The 18,195-nt window shown below is 49.2% G+C and overlaps 1 protein-coding gene across 6 annotated transcripts in view; it reads right to left on the bottom strand.

The window, feature by feature from the left end:
• Tox2 (TOX high mobility group box family member 2) overlaps positions 1 to 18,195 on the bottom strand; it is a 145,874-nt gene that overhangs the window by 83,184 nt on the left and 44,495 nt on the right. For all 6 annotated transcript variants that reach the window (XM_004669294.2, XM_045156899.1, XM_045156898.1 and 3 more), the window contains one exon: positions 6,997 to 7,062. In XM_004669294.2, coding sequence (XP_004669351.2) covers positions 6,997 to 7,062 — 66 coding nt within the window. The remainder of the gene's footprint in view (positions 1 to 6,996; positions 7,063 to 18,195) is intronic.

Raw genomic sequence — 18,195 nt, 5'->3', positions numbered from 1 at the left:
TTCCAACCCACTGCCGGCCCCTCCCCCACGCCGTACACTTCCCGCACCATCCTCATTGTTTCGATCACGTTTAGAAAGAGTGAATGTTTCCTGGGATTCAATTTCTCTCATAATAGTTGGAAGGAAATAAAACTATATGCTGTAAACATTGCCTGCATTGTATGAGGAATACCTTTATTATGGGAAAGCCATAATAAATAGACCAAAGTCCTACCTCACGCTCACAGCCCCCCTCACCCCCCAGCCCCAACCTTTCTACATACCTTCACATATTTAAACATCTCACAGGCAGGAATCCAGAGCTTTAAAATAAATGTATTTTTAGCCACTGAAATGTAAAATTAAGAATGACAAGAGATGTAAGTACTGACTCCCTCTCAGCAGTTTTCTGTCAATGAAACGGACAGACTCATGCATTTTGCTCTGAGCATGTGTCTCAGAAGGACGGGGACCATCACTTCTGCGTGGCATCCACACTCCATAGGAGCAGGGTGGGGTCCCCCCCCCCTTGTATCTCATTCCCCAGCTGTGAAACGATATTATGCTTCATCAGATCTGAACAAAATCTATGGTCTTGAAGCAGTTTCCTTTTAGGCCCCTCATATTTATTCAGAATTCGTGAATCATGTTCCGATAACGCGGCTGTAATTATTTTTAAAGTGCAATGTTTGTGGCTTTAATAGGAAATGTTCGCGAAAAGCCTTTTCTCTTTGATTGTTTGTAATCTTTGCAGTAATCGCTGCGGTTGCCTGCTCTGCACCGCAGCAGGCGGAACACAATTTCATTTTAATACGAATCGCGAGCTCTTCACCCCAGTTTTAATTAAGGCAATAAAAGCCATGTCATCTTTGCCCTTTACAGTGTACGCAGACTCTGAGGCCAGGGTGACTAAGCGTAGAACTACAGATTTCAACCAGGGCAGGAGGGTCTCTTTCCTTCCACATCATTTATTGGGGAACGGTTGGTTTTCAAGCAGCCTCAACTACCTCCAGCAGAGCTGCCTATGTGACAAAGGCTGTGTCCAGAGAAAAGAAGGCGTCAGGCTTCTGTGCCCGGGTCCAAGGAAATGCTCAGCAAATTTTAATTACCATAAATATTAGCACTTCTGGCTGGATAAACTTGCTAATCTTTCCTGGCAAGTGAAGCACAGGAAAGGGAGGCGCTGGGAAGTGAAGCATCAGGACTGTTCATTTTGCAGTGTGAAGACACTGCTCTTTTTTTTTTTTTTTTTTTTGGAGGTAGGGTCTCACTCTAGGCCAGGCCTGGAATTCACTATGGAGTCTCAGGGTGGCCTCGAACTCACAGCAATCCTCCTACCTCTGCCTCCGGAGTGCTGGGATTAAAGGCGGGTGCCACCATGCCTGGAGAGACACTGATCTTTATGCCCATGTTCTCTTGGAGCACCCAGGTGCTGTCCAGGAAGGAGCCAGGGTGGGCAGTGGTACTGAGCGCTGCTAAGGCTCCATTGATGCTTGCACCCAGCCACACTGGTGGAGCTCACTTTGCTTCAGAGTCCAGAGGGCTTCCTTATAAGCACCTTAAGGATAAGACCTCCCCTTACCCCACTACTTTCACACTTCCCCACCCTACTGAGCCACCTGTCCCTTACAAACAGCTCCTGGCCACTCATTCTTGCTCTAGGAGAAACGAAGTCCCATTGCCCAGCTTTGTCTGAGGACGTGCCCTCTGCTCTCCTGACAACCTCCTCCCTCTCCACGGCCCCATGCAGACTTCTATCCCTCATCCCTATAAATTTCCAGCCTTGCAGGCAGCCGGCCCTCCTGCTGCCTCCCATGCTCCCAGCCTTCAGCTCCAGGCTCAGGCCTCCCATCTACCCCAGCTCAGCCTGCTTCCACGTCCCACAGCGCAGCTCCAGGGAGCCTCTCCCACTGCTCAGCGGCAGCCCACTCCCCAGGCACACACAGGCGCCTTCCTTCCTCCCACTGGTCACTGGACCTAGGGCTTCGTGCATGCTAGACAAATCCTCTAGCGCCAACCTATATCCCCAGCCTCCTTGTACTTTTTACTTGGATACAAATATCTATGGGATATACTTCCAAAAGGGGAGTTGTTGGATTAAATATTCACATATTTATAATTTCAGTAAGATGTTGGCAATCTGCCTCTTTCAGGATGACAGCAGTCAATTCGCTATTGTGTAAAATGTACTTTCCCATAAGAGCTCTGGCAAGATGTGTTATTAAGCCTTGGGATGTTTGTCAATCATACAGATTTTAAAAAAGAGTAGTTCTCTTTTTTTCTCTCTCTTTTTAAAAACTCTCTCTCTCTCTTCTGAACTATTCAGTATCTGTTCTGATTCAATCGTATTTCCTTTTCTGGGAGTTGACGGTTCAAGTCTCCTTTTCTTTTTCTTTACTGAGGTTTTGAATTGACTTCTAGAAAGTTGTTAAAACTTCAGATCTTGGGGCTGGAAATATGGCACTGTGGCTAAGGTACCTGCTGGCAAAGCCCAAGGACCCAGGTTCAATCCTCTAGTGCCCACATAAAACCAGATACACAAGGTGACACAGGTGCCTGGAGTTCACTTGCAGTGGCTAGAGGCCACGGTGTGCCCATTCTCTCTCTCACACACACACATAAATAAAAAAATATTCTTTTAACTTGCAGATCTTGGGCTGGAGAGATGTCTCAGTGGTTAAGGCACTTACCTACAAAGTCTAACAAACTGGGTTCAATTACCCAGTTCCCACATAAAGCCAGATACACAGTGGCATATGCATCTGGAGTTCATTTACAATAGCTGGAGACCCTGACATGCCCATACTCTTCTCTATATCTCTCTCTGCTTGCAAATAGAAAATATTTTTAAAACTTCAGATTTCATCATATCATCTGTCAATACATTTATTCCAGACTCTCTCTCTCACACACATCACATCATCCATCTCAATGTATTTGTCCTTGCCATTCTCCCTCTCTCTCTCTCTCTCTCTAACTCTCTCTCTCTCTCTCTCCCCCTCCCTTCCTCCCTCTCAATAACTCTCAGGAAACAATTCCAAGGGCTTTTTCAGAAGTCATATTTAGAGCTGTGAGCGGAGCATGAAGGTGTCATGAGGCTCTGACATTCGCAGTGCTCTGGAAGGGACAGGCATGTGTTAAGGAAGAACAGCTAGGGGACTCCCATAGAGGAAATGGTGTTTATATTAACACAGAAATAACTAGAGACTCCTGTTGTGTGGCCAAAACAATAAAACAATGGCACTAGGTCACAGCTAGTTTTTTCTAAGCATGGGTGCTTTGCATACACTCTTAGTAGAGCCTGAGATGAGGGGACCCAGTGCAGGAAGAAGAGAGAAGCAGGGGGCCAGAACAGGGAAGGACAAGGGTCTAGTGGGGTGCCACTTCGACTGGAGCTCTATGGGGGTGTTACAGAGCTGGTCACCCTTTGAAAAAAATGAGGTTGCCTTTAAGACCACTCTCCATCCTCCTCCAAGTTCACAGCTCCTGTTTGGCAAAGGCCACTTTTCCAGAGACATCAGCAGTCGACACACAGCAGCTGGATGTGGGGGCCCAGGACTGTCAAAGAGAGTCTGTCGCAGCACCAACAGAGCCCACAGGGCACCCACTTACTTCTCCCAGCATCCCAGGAGGCAGGTGTCACTGCCCTTGTTCAACAGGAAGCTGACATCGCTTGCATAAGGACCTCTGGTCCATACTGGAGCATAGAGGAGCTGACCCTTAAGTCCGGGTTTGTGGAAGTGTGAGCTCAATTCTTTCCTTCCCACCTCTTCCTTCTTTCTGAGTCACGTGACTGGGGAAAGCCAATCCCAGCAGCTCCTGACAGGGTCGGCTCTGAGCAGGAAGAGAGCTGGTCTCTACCAGGCTCCCCATCTCTCTAAGCTGCTGCAGGGGCTACAGCCTGCCTGAGAACAGGGGTCTCATTCTCAGGCCGCTCTGGCAAGTCTAGTACCAAAGAAACAAAAGGTCCAAGGGGTGGGGGTAATAATTTATGAAAAGTAATGCAGCTATGCCGAAATGTTGTGGAGGCAAAAATAATGCAATACAGCATTCACTAATAAAAGCAACTTCAAGAAGCCCATAAGAATGGCTTGAAGATGGTTATAAAAAAAAGTCACAGTAGGGCTGGGGAGATGGCTCAGCGGTTAAGGTGCTTGCCTGTGAAGCCTAAGGACCCAGGTTCAATTCCCCAAAACCCACATAAGCCAGATGCACAAGGAGGTTCCTGCGTCTGGAGTTCGTTTGCAGTGGCTAGAGGACCTGGCATGCCATTCTCTCTCTCCCTTCTTCTCTCTCTCTATTACTCAAAAAAATAAATAAAAATATTTCTGAAAGTCATAGTTGGCTAATACATTCCCATAGGAGACTACATCAAGGCTGTGTACTTTCTTTTCTTTTTATCACTGGAGTGTGTGTGTGTGTGTATGCATGTTCATATGTGTGTGTCCATATGCATGTATGTGGGTGCATATGCACATGTGTGTGGGGAGGCCAGAGGTTGACACTGTGGGGGGTAGAGTTAGGGTGACTGGACCCCTGATAGTAAAAAAAGAAAAAGAAAAAAAGAGGCAGGAAAGTTTGTACTTGCTGGAAATCAAAGATGATCTGAATTTTTCTCTCTTGCCTAGTTCCCTAGACCTGTTTTTCCACAAACAACCCAGATCCTTCCTGGGAGGAAGGTCTTTCATAGGAGTTAAACATTATGGTTGGTCAAGTTCAGCCCCCAGAACTTGGTGCCAGGGCTAGCCTCTTCCTGAGGCAGCTCCCAGCCCTGACCAACCAGCTGGCCTTCTGCAGAGTTCATCTGAGCCAGAAGACAGCCCACCACCATAAGGTTAGAAATACATCTGCAAGGGGAGGGCAGGCTCTTTGACCACTTGGGAACTTCCTGAGTTCAAGGACTTTCCTGGACCCCCTAACACCCTGGTACAATTGGGCGTCCCTTTCAGTTGCTCTCCACCTTAGTTTTTTGCGTCAGAATCTCTAGAGATCACTGATTCGAGCACATACTAGCCAGTACGCTGTAAGGATCCACCTGTCTCCTCCTCCCCAAGGCTGGGATGACAGGCACATGCCACTCCATGCCTAGCATTTCCTGTGGGTAATGTGGATCCAAATTCAGGTCCTTGTACTTGTGCAAGAAGCACAGCACCCATGCACGAGCCGTCTCCCCAGGTCTGGGTTCTAAGTAGAGAAGACGGAGTTTCAGGAGCAGAGTTTGCAGCTGTGCGAAACAGCTGAACTTCCACAACTTCATAAAACCTGGCATCCTGGTAGCCAGTGCTTGCCAGAAATGGCTTCCCACTCCTGCCCAGAGTCTTGCACATCATAAGGTGTCTAATACACATTTGCTGGATGGGTGAACCTGGTATTTAAATGTACTTAGAAGATACATTTATAAAATATATTCTGTGACATTTAAAGTGTTTCGACTTGGAAGCCTCTGTTGGCTACGAGACCTTCACTTGACCATGTTCACGTCAGCCCCCATGGTGGATAAGGCAGCATCCCATGAGAACAGGGTCTGGTGTGTGTTCACCAGACACTCCGGGAAAATCTTATTCTAGGCAGTTGTGGTGGTCTGAATAGATGGCCCCCAATATATTCAGTTCTTTATTGTTTGTAGTTTGCATCTGCTGGCTACCTGGCTGGAGGCAATGTCACTGGGTGATCTTAAGGTGTGGTGGTGGGTTTCAGATTTCAATCTAAAGATATGCAAAGTGTGCCTAGCTGGAGTTCCTGAAGTGTGTTGTGTGGCTTGCTTCTCTCTCTTTCTGCTTGGTCCTGTGAAGGCAGGCCAGCTTCTTCTGCCATTTATGGAACTAACCCCTGGATCTGTAAGCTTCAATAAATCCCTTCCTCCATAACTGTGCCTGGTCTGAAAGTTCATCTCAGTGAACCTGAAGCTGTCTGCTACAACAGTTAAGTAACAGCAGTGGGGGACAGCCAGGGCCTGCAATCTTGATCTCCATTCTTATAGCCTGGCACATATCACAGTCCACATGAAGGCGGGTTTGCAGTGACAACGTAGCACTCACACAGGGACAGGCCAGAGAGGGGCACGGCGTGACAGCCAAGGTCGGGGAGGGGAACATTGGCAGGGCATTCTAGGGGCCACACCTTATCCATTTATAGCCCCAAGAGATCTATCACAGAGTAAGGTACATTAATGACTACAAATTAATAGACTTTGGTTTTCCTCCCACTAGCAATTATAGGCCCAGGGGCGGATGGGGCCGGCCAACATGGAGTGACCACGCAGAGTGTGGAGGGCGCGCGCAGGTCCAGCCTCACCTTCTAGCTCCTCAATGTTCTCTGCACTCATGTCTCCTGGGCCCCACCCAGAGCCCTGAGCTGGTACCACCCTGTTTGCTCTACCGCCTTTGGGTGCCATCTTCTGTGCTTTACAGCCTGTGGCAAGAATGTTGCCGGTTGAGAGAAATGTTAACTTTCTATTCTGGGAAGTTCAGACTCCAGCTGGCATCCCTGACCCCGAGACCTTCACCAGAGATCTTGGCCTTGATCACCCGAGAGGACCTTGAGGGAAGGCTCTTCCCTCTCTGCCATCTCCCCAGGGGCCTTAGGCAACCTATTCCACTAGAGTGACGGAAGTTGCGCACCTATGCGTGAGCCTGCACTCACGCCAGACGGCACCCTAGGTGTTGTGCCAAAGGTGGATGGCGGCAGGGACCAGGGGACACTGTGACTCGTTGCTGCGGCAACTTGCCCAGCGCACAGGGAACGCCGGCAACGCACTTGGAGGGTCAGGCTCTCAGTGGCACTCGTTTCAAGCCAACAGCAGCCAGGGAGTTAACAGACAGAGGCACGACGGTCCTCCTTTGACTGCCTTCTTTAAGGACTCAAACGGAATTCCTGAACATTTCAGAGAGCTGACAGGGAGTGAGCCGTACCCCCCCCCCCGCCAACTCTGGAGTCCTCCTACCTCCACCCCAGAAGCAGCTCAGCTCCAGCCAACCCAACGTTCAGACATTTGCTAAAGGAGGGAGAGGCACCCACCTGGCTGGTTGACAGGAGCTCTGGGTTTCCGTCACTCATCCCCACGTAGGCACTATCACCATCAAACTAGAACAGAGAGAGAGACAGTGCTGATTATTTAAAAAAAAAAAAATTTTTTTTTTGGAGAGGGGGTGTACCAGGAGAAGCAGCAGCTCGAGGAGGTCAAGGGACTGTAGGATCCGCAGAAACAAACACTGGAGCCCAGGATGGCTGAGGCCCCATCTCTGCAGGGCCTCTTCAGGGGGGAAAGGAGCGACCCCTGCCCTGTGAATCTCTGGCCCAGGTGAGTGCCGTGCATTACACGCAGACTGAGGACAGGAACGCTTCCCCCTGCAGACCTCATCCACAGATGCTGAGTGTTGCTTGGTCGGCGCTGAACCTCCTGTTCCTGCGGAGCACCTTTCTTGGCCAAAGTGACCAGGGAATTCAACTAGATCTAGACTCCCATGTACCAGGGAGAGGCCGGCAAGATCTCAAGGACCTTGGAGTAACGACAGCCTGCTCCAGAGATGCTTCTCATGTCTTATCATCATCTTAAGTGATTTTTACCCTTTCCCCGTCCCATTCTAGCCCCTGAGGCCACTCATGGCCACAGGTAAGAACACTATGATAGAAATCACATGGAGGAGGTGTTCGAGAAGCTGCCACCCCTTTTAGGAAGAAGTTCCCAAAATAGGGAGTGAGGACAGGGAGAGAAATGCGGGCCCTGGGGCCAGAAGCTCTCTCTTCACCCTGATTCTAAGCTAGTGTCCCAACTTCTGAGGTTCTGTAGCTGTCAAGTGGGGGTAGGCTAGGACTTCCCACTTCATAGGACATGGCAATCTAGGTCACCATGGGCTTCACTCAATTCCACATAGATAGTTCCCTTGCCTTGAGGCCGATGTCTCTGACAAGGTTCCCCACAAGCAGAGCCTGAGACAAGGATTCAAATGCTTGTGCTTTTGAAGGAGCGATTTTTAGGACCAGCCTGTGCACATTGGGGGGGAAGGGGGCAGCAGGAAAGACACTGGCTGGAGCTAAGCAAGGAAGTGGTCTCGACTGGACACTCCCTTCGGAGCATGAACTGCAATGCACTTAGTCCCAGCATGAAGCAAGGGGCGGCCTTCTGCAGTCCACATAAACCAACCACTGGTGTGGGCCACCCTTGGGGGACACAGAAAGCACAACCTTCTAAGCAAGGTGGTCCCTATGGAGGCAGGGACAATTTTCCAGAGGGCTTACCTGCTCAGGAGCTATTTGTAGCCAGTACTCACAGCAGGTGGACAATGGGCCACTCTGGTTTTTTTTTTTTTAAATATTGTTTTTAAATTATTTTACTTATTTGAGAGAGAGAGCGAGAGAGAATGAATGGGCATGCCAGGGCCTTCAGATACTGCAAACAAACCTCGGACACATATGCCACCTTGTGCATCTGGTTTAGGTGGCTCGTGGGGAATTGAACCTAGGTCTCTTGGCTTTGCAGGCAAGCACCTTAGCCGCTAAGCCAACTCTCCATCCCAGGGCCGCTCTGTTTTAATGGAACAATTTATGAAGAGGTATTCATAGGGTCAAAAGGACAGAAGGGAGCAGAGTGAGTCTCCATCGCATCTGGCCTGCCAGGCGTCTGCCGCCCCTACCCAATCCTTGGGTCCTATCCAAGACAGTCTGCATACATGTCCCACATCCATGGGTGACACAAACCAACACACGCCTAGTACCAGCACAAGGGTGCACCTGTCAGATGGTGCGTGGCTGGCACGTAATCCCTGCAGCAGCCCACACAGGAAAGACGGGGTGCTAGACGTAGACACGCACCACTGCGCACCCATAACTGTCTACAGGCGCTCACGCAGACGCAGCTCGGGCAGCCACGTCCACAGAACGACCTTCTGAGGCACTGAAACCCCGCGCGCGTCTCACAGTTTACCAGGCCCTTGGCCCAGAAGGGTTTTGCCCACTACTCAACCTTCTGCTCGCTTTCGAAAGCAAAGAAGAAATCGAGGGCAGGCAACAGCCTACGAATTGCCTTGAAACGTCAGAACTTCTTCTTACCCCTGCCTGGAATAGATTAATTTTCCCCATTTCATATTCTAATTATAATTCCTTCTCCCATTGCCATCTTCAGTCCTCATTACAGCTGGAAGATTGTTCTGCAGAAGCCAGGCCTTCATCTTCTCTTCCCAGGAGTTTTGTCATGGAAATGAGTTTTGGAATCTGAAAGAACCCACTTTTTTTTTTTTTTTTCAAATATCGAATGTGTAGGGATAACCCTTTCATGTCAGCCACAAGGGACAGGCTCACAGAGGCTTCTAAAGGGTCTGTCTCTTCCCACACTGTGTGGTCTCCACAGGGATGGGGGCTCCTAGGACTCTCTTCCAACAGTCACCCCTATCTATGCACATCATGTTCCAGCCCAAATGATTTTTTTTTATCTTAAAGGAAACCTGGCAAATAAGCAGCCAAAGTGAAAAAATGAAGAACCCCAATCTGAGAGAAGAGAGTCCAGCTCCATGGGTCCCACCTTGGGCAAGTTCTTCAGCTGCTATAAGGCTCAGTTTCCTTATTCTTCTTACCCACAAAGTCAGATTTAAGAGAGATGCGAATTGTCTATGGGACGGACACATGTGATAAGTGGGTGGGTGATGGGACAGAGAAAATAAAGGCTATGTGGATGGATGCACGGACCAATAAAATGATGGGTGAATGAATGATGGGAAGATGGCTGGATAGATGGATGGTATATATCTGAACTTTGCAGCAGAAACATAATGTGCGTCATAAACACGAGCCACGTAAGTAATTTATATTTCCTAGTAGCTACAGTTTAACAAGTAAACAAATAAAATTTATTTTAATGTTATATTCTGTTAATTATTATATTATATATTATAATATATTAATTATATTCTATCAATATTCTCTTCTAATACATATTGATAATATAACTTAAACATATGATCAACATAAACCTATTAGAACTATTGAGATAGTCCATTCATGGGGTGAAAAAAATGAATAGATGCCTGAATGCATGGTGGGTGGGTGAGCAGATGTGGAGTTAGAATGCATGGATTGGATGTTTGGGTCCAGAGGGAAGCATGGATGAACCAGTGGATGAGACAGGTTGGCTGACTGTGAAGAGACAAGTGTACGGGAGGATGATTGGAATGGTGGGTGGAGACAGACAAATGGACAGGGGCATGTCTGGGATATGTGGAAAGTGCCCGGGAGGGCATGGATGGATTTGATGGGCGATTGAATAAGTAGGTGTGATTTTACTTCTCCCTCTATTCATACTTCTCTCAGACATGGCCCATGGCATTTCAGAGTTACCACATGTCACTGACTCTCAAATACTCATCTTTAACCAAATGATCTCAAATTCCAGTTTCTCCCTGGCCATCCCGCCCCCCCCCCCCACTTGGCCCATGAGCAGTCCCACCTCAACGCAGCCAGCACAGAGTTCACGGGGGCGGACGGGCTTGTCTCCAGCACGTCCTTGTCGTAACTGCTCTCACGCAGTCCCACTTCATCCCAGGGTGGACTCTGGACTCTCTCCTACCTACACCAACCTCCCCGACCTGGTCACCTGCAAAAGCTCTCTGCTCAGTTCAACTGCTCTGGCATCTGGCATTGTGGGGTGGTCACTTTACTCCTCAGACTTAACCCTGCTTGACTTCCACATCTGCTCGCCAGATCACAGTATCCTTGAGAGCCTTGCTTTACCAATTCACATTCTTGGCTCCAATCTGAAAGCCTCCATTTATCTAGGATCCACTTTGGGTTTAATTTACTCCCACACAGTATAGCCGAGAAGATTTCTAACTCTGAGCACTGTTTCCTCTGGGTACTAGTTAGGTGACCGTGGACTTTATTTCTCTTTGCCTCCGTCTCCTTACCTACAAAATAATATCTATCATTCTTCTCTCATGACATTCTTTTTTTTTTTTTTTTTTTTTGGTTTTTCGAAGTAGGGTCTCATTCTAGCCCAGGCTGACCTGAAATTCACTTTGTAGACTCAGGCTGGCCTCAAACTCATGGTGATCCTCCTACCTCGGCCTCCCAAGTGCTGGAATTAAAGGTGTGAGCCACCACGTCTGGATCTCATGACATTCTTTTCTTTTAAATTTTTTTGTTCATTTTTATTTATTTATTTGAGAGTGATAGAGAGAGAAAGAGGCAGATAGAGATAGATAGAGAGAGAGAGAGAGAATGGGCACGCCAGGGCCTCCAGCCACTGCAAACAAAATCTAGACATGTGCGCCCCTTATGCATCTGGCTAACGTGGGACCTGGAGAATCAAGCCTCGAACCGGGGTCCTTAGGCTTCACAGGCAAGCGCTTAACCGCTAAGCCATCTCTCCAGCCCTCATGACATTCTTGATATCGGTTATCAGACATCCAATGGGAGTTAATATCTGTAATATAATATTTGATGTTAATGGTCTCTCTAACATGTGCTTAATAAATATTAATGAATATTAATCAACAATAATATAATAACAAATATTAATAGTGTTATTATTGGCTATGATGGTTAATTGCAATTGTCAATTTGACAGGATTTAGAATCACTATGGAAAGAAATCTCTGGGTATATCCTGGAGGGATTTTCTAGAGTACATGAACTGAGGTGGGAAGAGCCAACCTGCCTGTGGGCAGTGCCATTCCAAGACTGGGGTCCTGAACTACTTAAAATGGACAGAGCTGTCAGAGCAGAGGTCCACGCGCCACTTCCCAACTGTGGACACAAGGAGGTCAGCTGCTTCATGCTCCTGCCTCCATGCCTTCCCTGCGGTGATGGGCTGTGACCTTGATGGACTATGACCTTGAACTGTAAGTGGAAATAAGCCCTTCTTCCCCTAAGTTGCTTTGGTCAAGTGGTCACAGCCATGAGAGGAAATAACTAATACCTATGTTAACTCGCAGGCCCTTACAAGCAGAGGACTTTGCCTCCTGCATCACTGAAAAACCAAGGCACTCGGCTGAGCCCCTCAACTCTCTCAGCCTTCCTAGGTTATTTAAATCTCACCACCCTAGCTTTTTGTCTTTTAGTCTGGAAAGGCAGGTGTTTTTTAATTTTATTTTTCTCTCTAGTTCAAAGTCAGCCCCTTCTCCTTGACCCTGTCCTCCCACAACTCGGTCCACCACCCCATTCTTAGTCCCAGGTCTGGGAACTGATTAAAATGTCTGAAGCCAAGTGAACCCAGAAAGGGCTTTGTGGTATTAGGTACCAATACTGCACCGCTACTGTGTGCCACAGGACAGACCCCCAAACACCAGGGGCTGGCAAACATTTTGTCCCTGTTTCCCTTGTGAGCCCACAAATGTGAATAAATAACAGAGAGTAGAATGAAGGGGTTCAGAGGGGTGACAGCCATTTGTCGAACAATACCTGTGACTGCTTGCTGTGTGTGGACATGCCCTAGATATCAACCAGGCCGTAACAACGGGGACAGAAACCTTCCTTTAAGAAGCACCCTCTCACCCCAGTCCTCCAGAGAGATGACAGCCCGTCAGATCCCTGTCTTTTCCCCAGATCTGTAAAGGACACCAGACATGCTGCTCATTTGGCTTAGCCTCAAGCCACATGAATGACCACAGACTGGTTCAAAGCCCATCATGACAAACCGGGGATCAGGCAGCCTGTGCAAGTCAAGGGGTCACCAATAGTGCTACTCCAGCAGCCACATGGCCACAGCTTGGGACACCCAGCCAGTCCCCAATCCTTCCACCTCTGAATATCTTATCTCAAGACTCCACACTTCCCTAAGCCATGCAAAGACCAGCCCTGGCTTGATTTTAAAAATATATATATATATATTTATGGAAGGAAGGAGGGAGGGATGGAGGGAGGCGGGTGGGCACGCCAGGGCCTGTTGCCCATTGCACATGAACTTCAGATGTAAATGTCACTTTGTGTGTCTGGCTTTATTTACGTAGGACCTAGAGACTTGAACCAAGTCTAGTAGGCTTTGCAAGCAAGCACCTTTAATGGCTGAGCCATTCCCCCAGCCCCTGGCATGATTTGTTAGCTCCACACTGGACAGCAGAGAATGCAGCTTGTTTCAAACACCAAATGATGGTCTCTTCTTCGACGCTCATGATGAGGGCCAGGCCTGGATGAGCACAGGGCAAGAGAAGCAAGGAGAAGGGCTTTGCAAGAGAAACATCCTGAAAAGAGTGACTTGGGGGCTCCGTGATGTAGGGTACATGGGAGATGGCAAGGCACAGGGCAGGAGCAAGTCATCCAGGCTGCTGTGGCATGGCCCAGTGGGAGCCTTCTATGTGCCAGCCCCTGGCCTGGAACTGTGGCTGGGCATCTCAATGGAACTCCCTGGGAATTGAAAGACTGACCAACCTCCTGCAGAGACGAACACTGTGAGGGTCAGGGAAGTTGAGGTCTTGCTCAAAGCCAGGCAGCCGTGCTGAACTTGACCTTGACCCCTTGACCAAATCAGCAACTGTACAGGAACTGCTGGTACTTCTCCCCTCTGCAGAGAGCTGCGGGTCAGAGATGAGGATGTGCAGCCCTCAGCCCTCAGCCCTGCCACGCAGGACACCAAGAGATGCCCTTCACCGAGATCTAAAGGAGGAGTTTTCAAAGCCAGGCACAGCTCCTGGGGGCCCACACGGGGCAGGGTGAGGACACGCATTCTGCACACATGAAGCTCAGCTCCGAGGACAGAGACATCAACGTGGACCGCTGTGACCTAGGTCCTGCCAAGAGGATGGCTTCACGGGGAAGTCTCAGGAGACACACATGTGGATGGGCGTGCGGGGCAGGGGTCCAGGGCAGATGGAGGAAGGACGGAAATTGGCCTGGCCAAGGAACCCTCAGGCTCACATGAACCCAAGCCCATATGTCCAACTGCAGACCCATCACCATGCAGAGAACCACACTGGCACCATGGGTACTACAGACACGGGTGTGGGTGCCTCAGTGCTGGGGTTCAAATCCTAGGCTAACTGCTTTCGCCACATGGGATGCTTACTTTTAATTCGGTTACTGTGTCTCATTTTCCTAATTGGAAAAATGAGCTTGCCTGTCATTAGTTTTAAATAAAGCTTAGCGAGTGCTTAGAGCATCATCCAGAGAAAGCTCTTGATCATATGAGCTAGCTCTTATTTTACAGGGTTTTTTTTTTTTTCTTTCTTTTTGAGGCAAGCCCAATAGACTGGCTTTTTTTTATGAGAGAGTGAGTGAGAGAGAGGGAGAATTGGCAATGCCAGGGCCTACAGCCACTGCAACCGAATCTAGACGCATGTGCCACCTTGTGTGTGTGTGACCTCGCGTGCCTGTGTTACCTTGTGCGTCTGGCTTACGTGGTACCTGGAGAGTCGAACATGGTCCTTCAGCTTCACAGACAAGCACCTTAACTGCTAAGCCACATCTCCGGCCCTTGTTTACCTTACAACAACGTTGTTTTATCCTTACAACAACATGGTCAAATTCTGGAGAGAGAGACATCTCCCATCAATCTCTGAGGCTTAAGAGCCCTGAACTCTGCTTACTATATCTTGAGATTTATAAGGTAAAGTCTGTAAGAAAGTCCAGCTAGGGTTGATTTTCCCCCACGATGACGACTTTTTAAAAATATTTTAAATTTTATATATTTATTTACTTATTTATTTGAGAGAGAGAGAGAGAATGGGCCTCCAGTCACTGCAAACAAACTCCAGATGCATGGCTGCCTTGTGCATCTGGCTTTTCGTGAGTACTGAGAAAGTGAACCTGGGTCCTTAGGGTTTGCAGGCAAGTACCTTAACTGCTAAGCCATCTCTCCAGTATGTTGGTGACGTTTTGTGCTTGATTTTTGAGACACCAATGATCAGTTCCCCTCTGGTGGTGGTGGTCTCCTGAGGGGTGTTCCTGCTTCCCCAGAGATGTGAGCTGTTGCAGGAAGCCTCATCCCCACTGCTCACGGAGCTTGTTGACACTTGTTGTCTATAAAAATCATCAAGGGGCTGGAGAGATTGCTTAAGTACCCAGGTTCAACTCCCCAGAACCCGTGTAAGCCAGATGCACACACAGTAGCACATGCATCTAGAGTTTGTTTGCAATGGCTAGAGGCCTTGGCATGCCCATTCTCTCTCTCTCTCTCTCTCTCTTTTACTCTTTCTCTCTCATAAATAAATAAACAATTTTTAAAAAATTCATCAAGAAGTCGTATAAAAATAGCCCTGGCCACCACAGCCACACCATGAATGAGTGTGACCATGTGCCTGGTTCCTCTGAAAGGCAGATTGTCCCCACTTCACAGAGGGGAACACAGAGCTGGCACTAGAAGTGCCCCTTCAAGCCTTGTCTGTCCAGAAGGGTGACCACCAGCCACGGGTAGTGACTGAGCTGGAAACATGGCGTGTTTACACTGAAGCACGTCTGAGTGTAAAATATACACTGGATCTCAAAGATGTAGGGCGAGGACAACAAGAATGTCAACAACTTCATCAATGTTGTCACACTGATGACCTCTGCAAATGACCTGGTAGCTACACTGGGTGAACTAATTTCACCTGTGTCTTTTTTCTTCCTATGAATGTGGCTACGACGGAATTTAAAACCATATGGGTGATTTGCATTATATTTGATCTGATCTTTGCTTTTCCAGTGTTCAGATCTAAGGCAGAGCTCTACCACTGAGCTGCACCCCATCCCACTTGAGTTCGGTTTTTATCGGATCGTGCCGATCTCGATGCTGGCCCGGCCACTGTCGGCTCCAGACCTAGAATTCTGGATGTGGAAGAGACATTGACTACAGCCAAGTCCAATTACCACCCCCCCCCGCCACCCCCCCCCCCCCGAGGCCCACACAGAGAGGGAGAGTGACTTGTCTAAAGCCAGGAGTCTGGCAAAGAGGAACTCCTTCATTCAGTAAATGCTACCCAGAGTGCCAGGGAGCAGCAGGGAGCAAAACAGAGGGCTACATGGCAGCTCTGGGCTCTGCCTCGTCACCAGCTTATAGGATGATGGTGGGTACACCTGGGGATCTTTTATGGCCAAGTAACCCTGGGGCCAAAGCAGCAGAAGTGAGCCGGGGCCCCCTCACCTCCCTCAGCTGGCTCAGTCACAGAACTTGCAGCCTCAAGGTGGGTACTCCAGATCCAACCCAGAGTAGATGGGCCTCCAATGCCACTCATGGGTCCTTCGGCAGCATCTAAGCCATCTGCAGCTGCTCACAGCGCCCCCGGGTAACACGGCCCAGTGGGCACAGCGTGGTGGCCTGGTACTGCCACTGGTAACTCACCTATCAAGAGCGCAGCACCACAGATTTATGGCAAAAATTATCCTTTCTCTCAGCTCCACTTAAAGCCATTTGGAGCTTGCTCCCATCCCCGATTATAAATCTAATTGCACATTCCAAACAGACAAGCGCTCATTAAGCTTTAATTATGCACATGTTGTTTTCAACAAACATTTTCATTTGGCCGCTGTGAGGGGAAATGGTGCCAAGGGGGCTGCAGGCTCGGCTCTGGCTGGAAGGGCCTGCGGCTGGGAGGCGGGTCAGGGTGTAGTCACATGAGGTTGTCCAAGGGGCAGGGCTACAGATCCATCTGATTGAGTTCACGGCTTGGTGGCCTTCTAGCTGGCTTCTTGACTTGTGTGTGCGCAACTGGTCCCACCTGCATCTGCAGCGTCCTCCTGGTCCAGTCTAAGCTGATGCCAGTGGGCCTCTGGGGCTGGGGCTGGGGAGGAGGGAAGACAAGGGACCCACAGTCTACTCCCACTCACCCCCACACTGCAGCTGGCACCTTGCTCCCCAGCACCACCTTCCCTGCCCTCCAGACTCCTTCGTGGTTCTGCTCAAGCTAGTTTCTGACAAGTCCTGTCCCCCCACTGAGGAAGAATACAAATCTTTGTTGTTTCTGGGGTTTGTTTTGTTTTGTTTTGTTTTTGAGATAAGTTTTGCTATATAGCCTGGCTGGCCTAGTACTTGCTATGGAGTTCAAGGCTGGCCTTGAAGTCATGTCAGTCCTTCTGCCTCAGCCTCCTAATTGCGGGGACTACAGATGTGTGCCACAGGGCCTTGGCAGGAGTCCAGATTGTTGGCAATCGCACTCAAAGCACTTGACAATCTGCCCTGCCAGCCTGGCCATCCAGCCTCGCCTCTCTCTGCACACACGTACCCCTTTCTGCCCTTCTAAGAGAGCTCGGGCTCCACGTGTGCACCCGGCTCTCCCATACACCCAGGGCAGCTTTTCCACGACCATGTGCTTCTCTTTATCTCCCACGTAGCGAGTGCCTATTCGCCTCCCATGCTGCCTCCTCTAGGAAGCCATGCTTGTAGGCCAGCCCAGGCTATACTGGCTGCCTCCCTATACAGACACTACTAGACCCAAAGGCCATGGGCTGGAGAGATGGCTTAGCGGTTAAGTGCTTGTCTGTGAAGCCTAAGGACCCCGGTTCGAGGCTCGGTTCCCCAGGTCCCACGTTAGCCAGATGCACAAGGGGGCGCACGCGTCTGGAGTTCGTTTGCAGTGGCTGGAAGCCCTGGCGTGCCCATTCTCTCTCTCTCTCTCTCTCTCTCTCTCTCTCTCTCTCTCTCTCTCTTTCTCTCTCAGTCTCTCTCTCCTTCTCCTCTCTGTCACTCTCAAATAAATAAATTTAAAAAACAAAAACAAAAAAACAAAACAAAAAAAAGGCCTTGTCAGGTGTTACTCCAACAATCAGCTGGATCATTGCATCCAGATGTGTCACACGGCCACAGGCTCATGGTGTGGCTGCAAACAAAGCCTTGCTTGGCCTCAGTTTCCTTATTAGCACCTAGAGAAAATGAAGGGTGGGCTTGCTGGGCCTCTTGGTGGGTCCCTCAGTTTTCAACTTTGTCCAGGAACCACAATTCCCTCTTCCCCACCTGAAGAGGGGGAGGACCCATCTTTCTGGAGCTAACAGGAATCACCAAGGCGGGCTGAGGGTGTTCCAAGCGACACACATCACCAGAGATTGGGAAACACTCTGACATGGACCCCGAGGCCGTTCCTCCAAGAGGTTCTAGAAATAGAAGCAAGTAAGATAACTAGGGCTTTTAAAATGGAAATCAGAATTCACCTGCTTCCCAAGGCCATAAACAGGGAGGACTGAGGACTGTGAGGTGCCAGCAACTGGCAGAGTGAGCGTCTCAGTCCCGAGGACCTCGGTGGCGTGTGGACGCGTCCATTCTAGCTATGATCGACCGTAACTACGGTGGGGCGAGGTAACGCAGCTCACCCAGCACCGCAC

Source organism: Jaculus jaculus, chromosome 8 (assembly GCF_020740685.1).
Source record: "Jaculus jaculus isolate mJacJac1 chromosome 8, mJacJac1.mat.Y.cur, whole genome shotgun sequence".
In the NCBI taxonomy this organism is placed as follows: Eukaryota; Metazoa; Chordata; class Mammalia; order Rodentia; family Dipodidae; genus Jaculus; species Jaculus jaculus.
The sequence above is the reverse complement of the archived record's forward strand: the minus strand, read 5'-3'. Positions and strand labels throughout refer to the sequence as shown.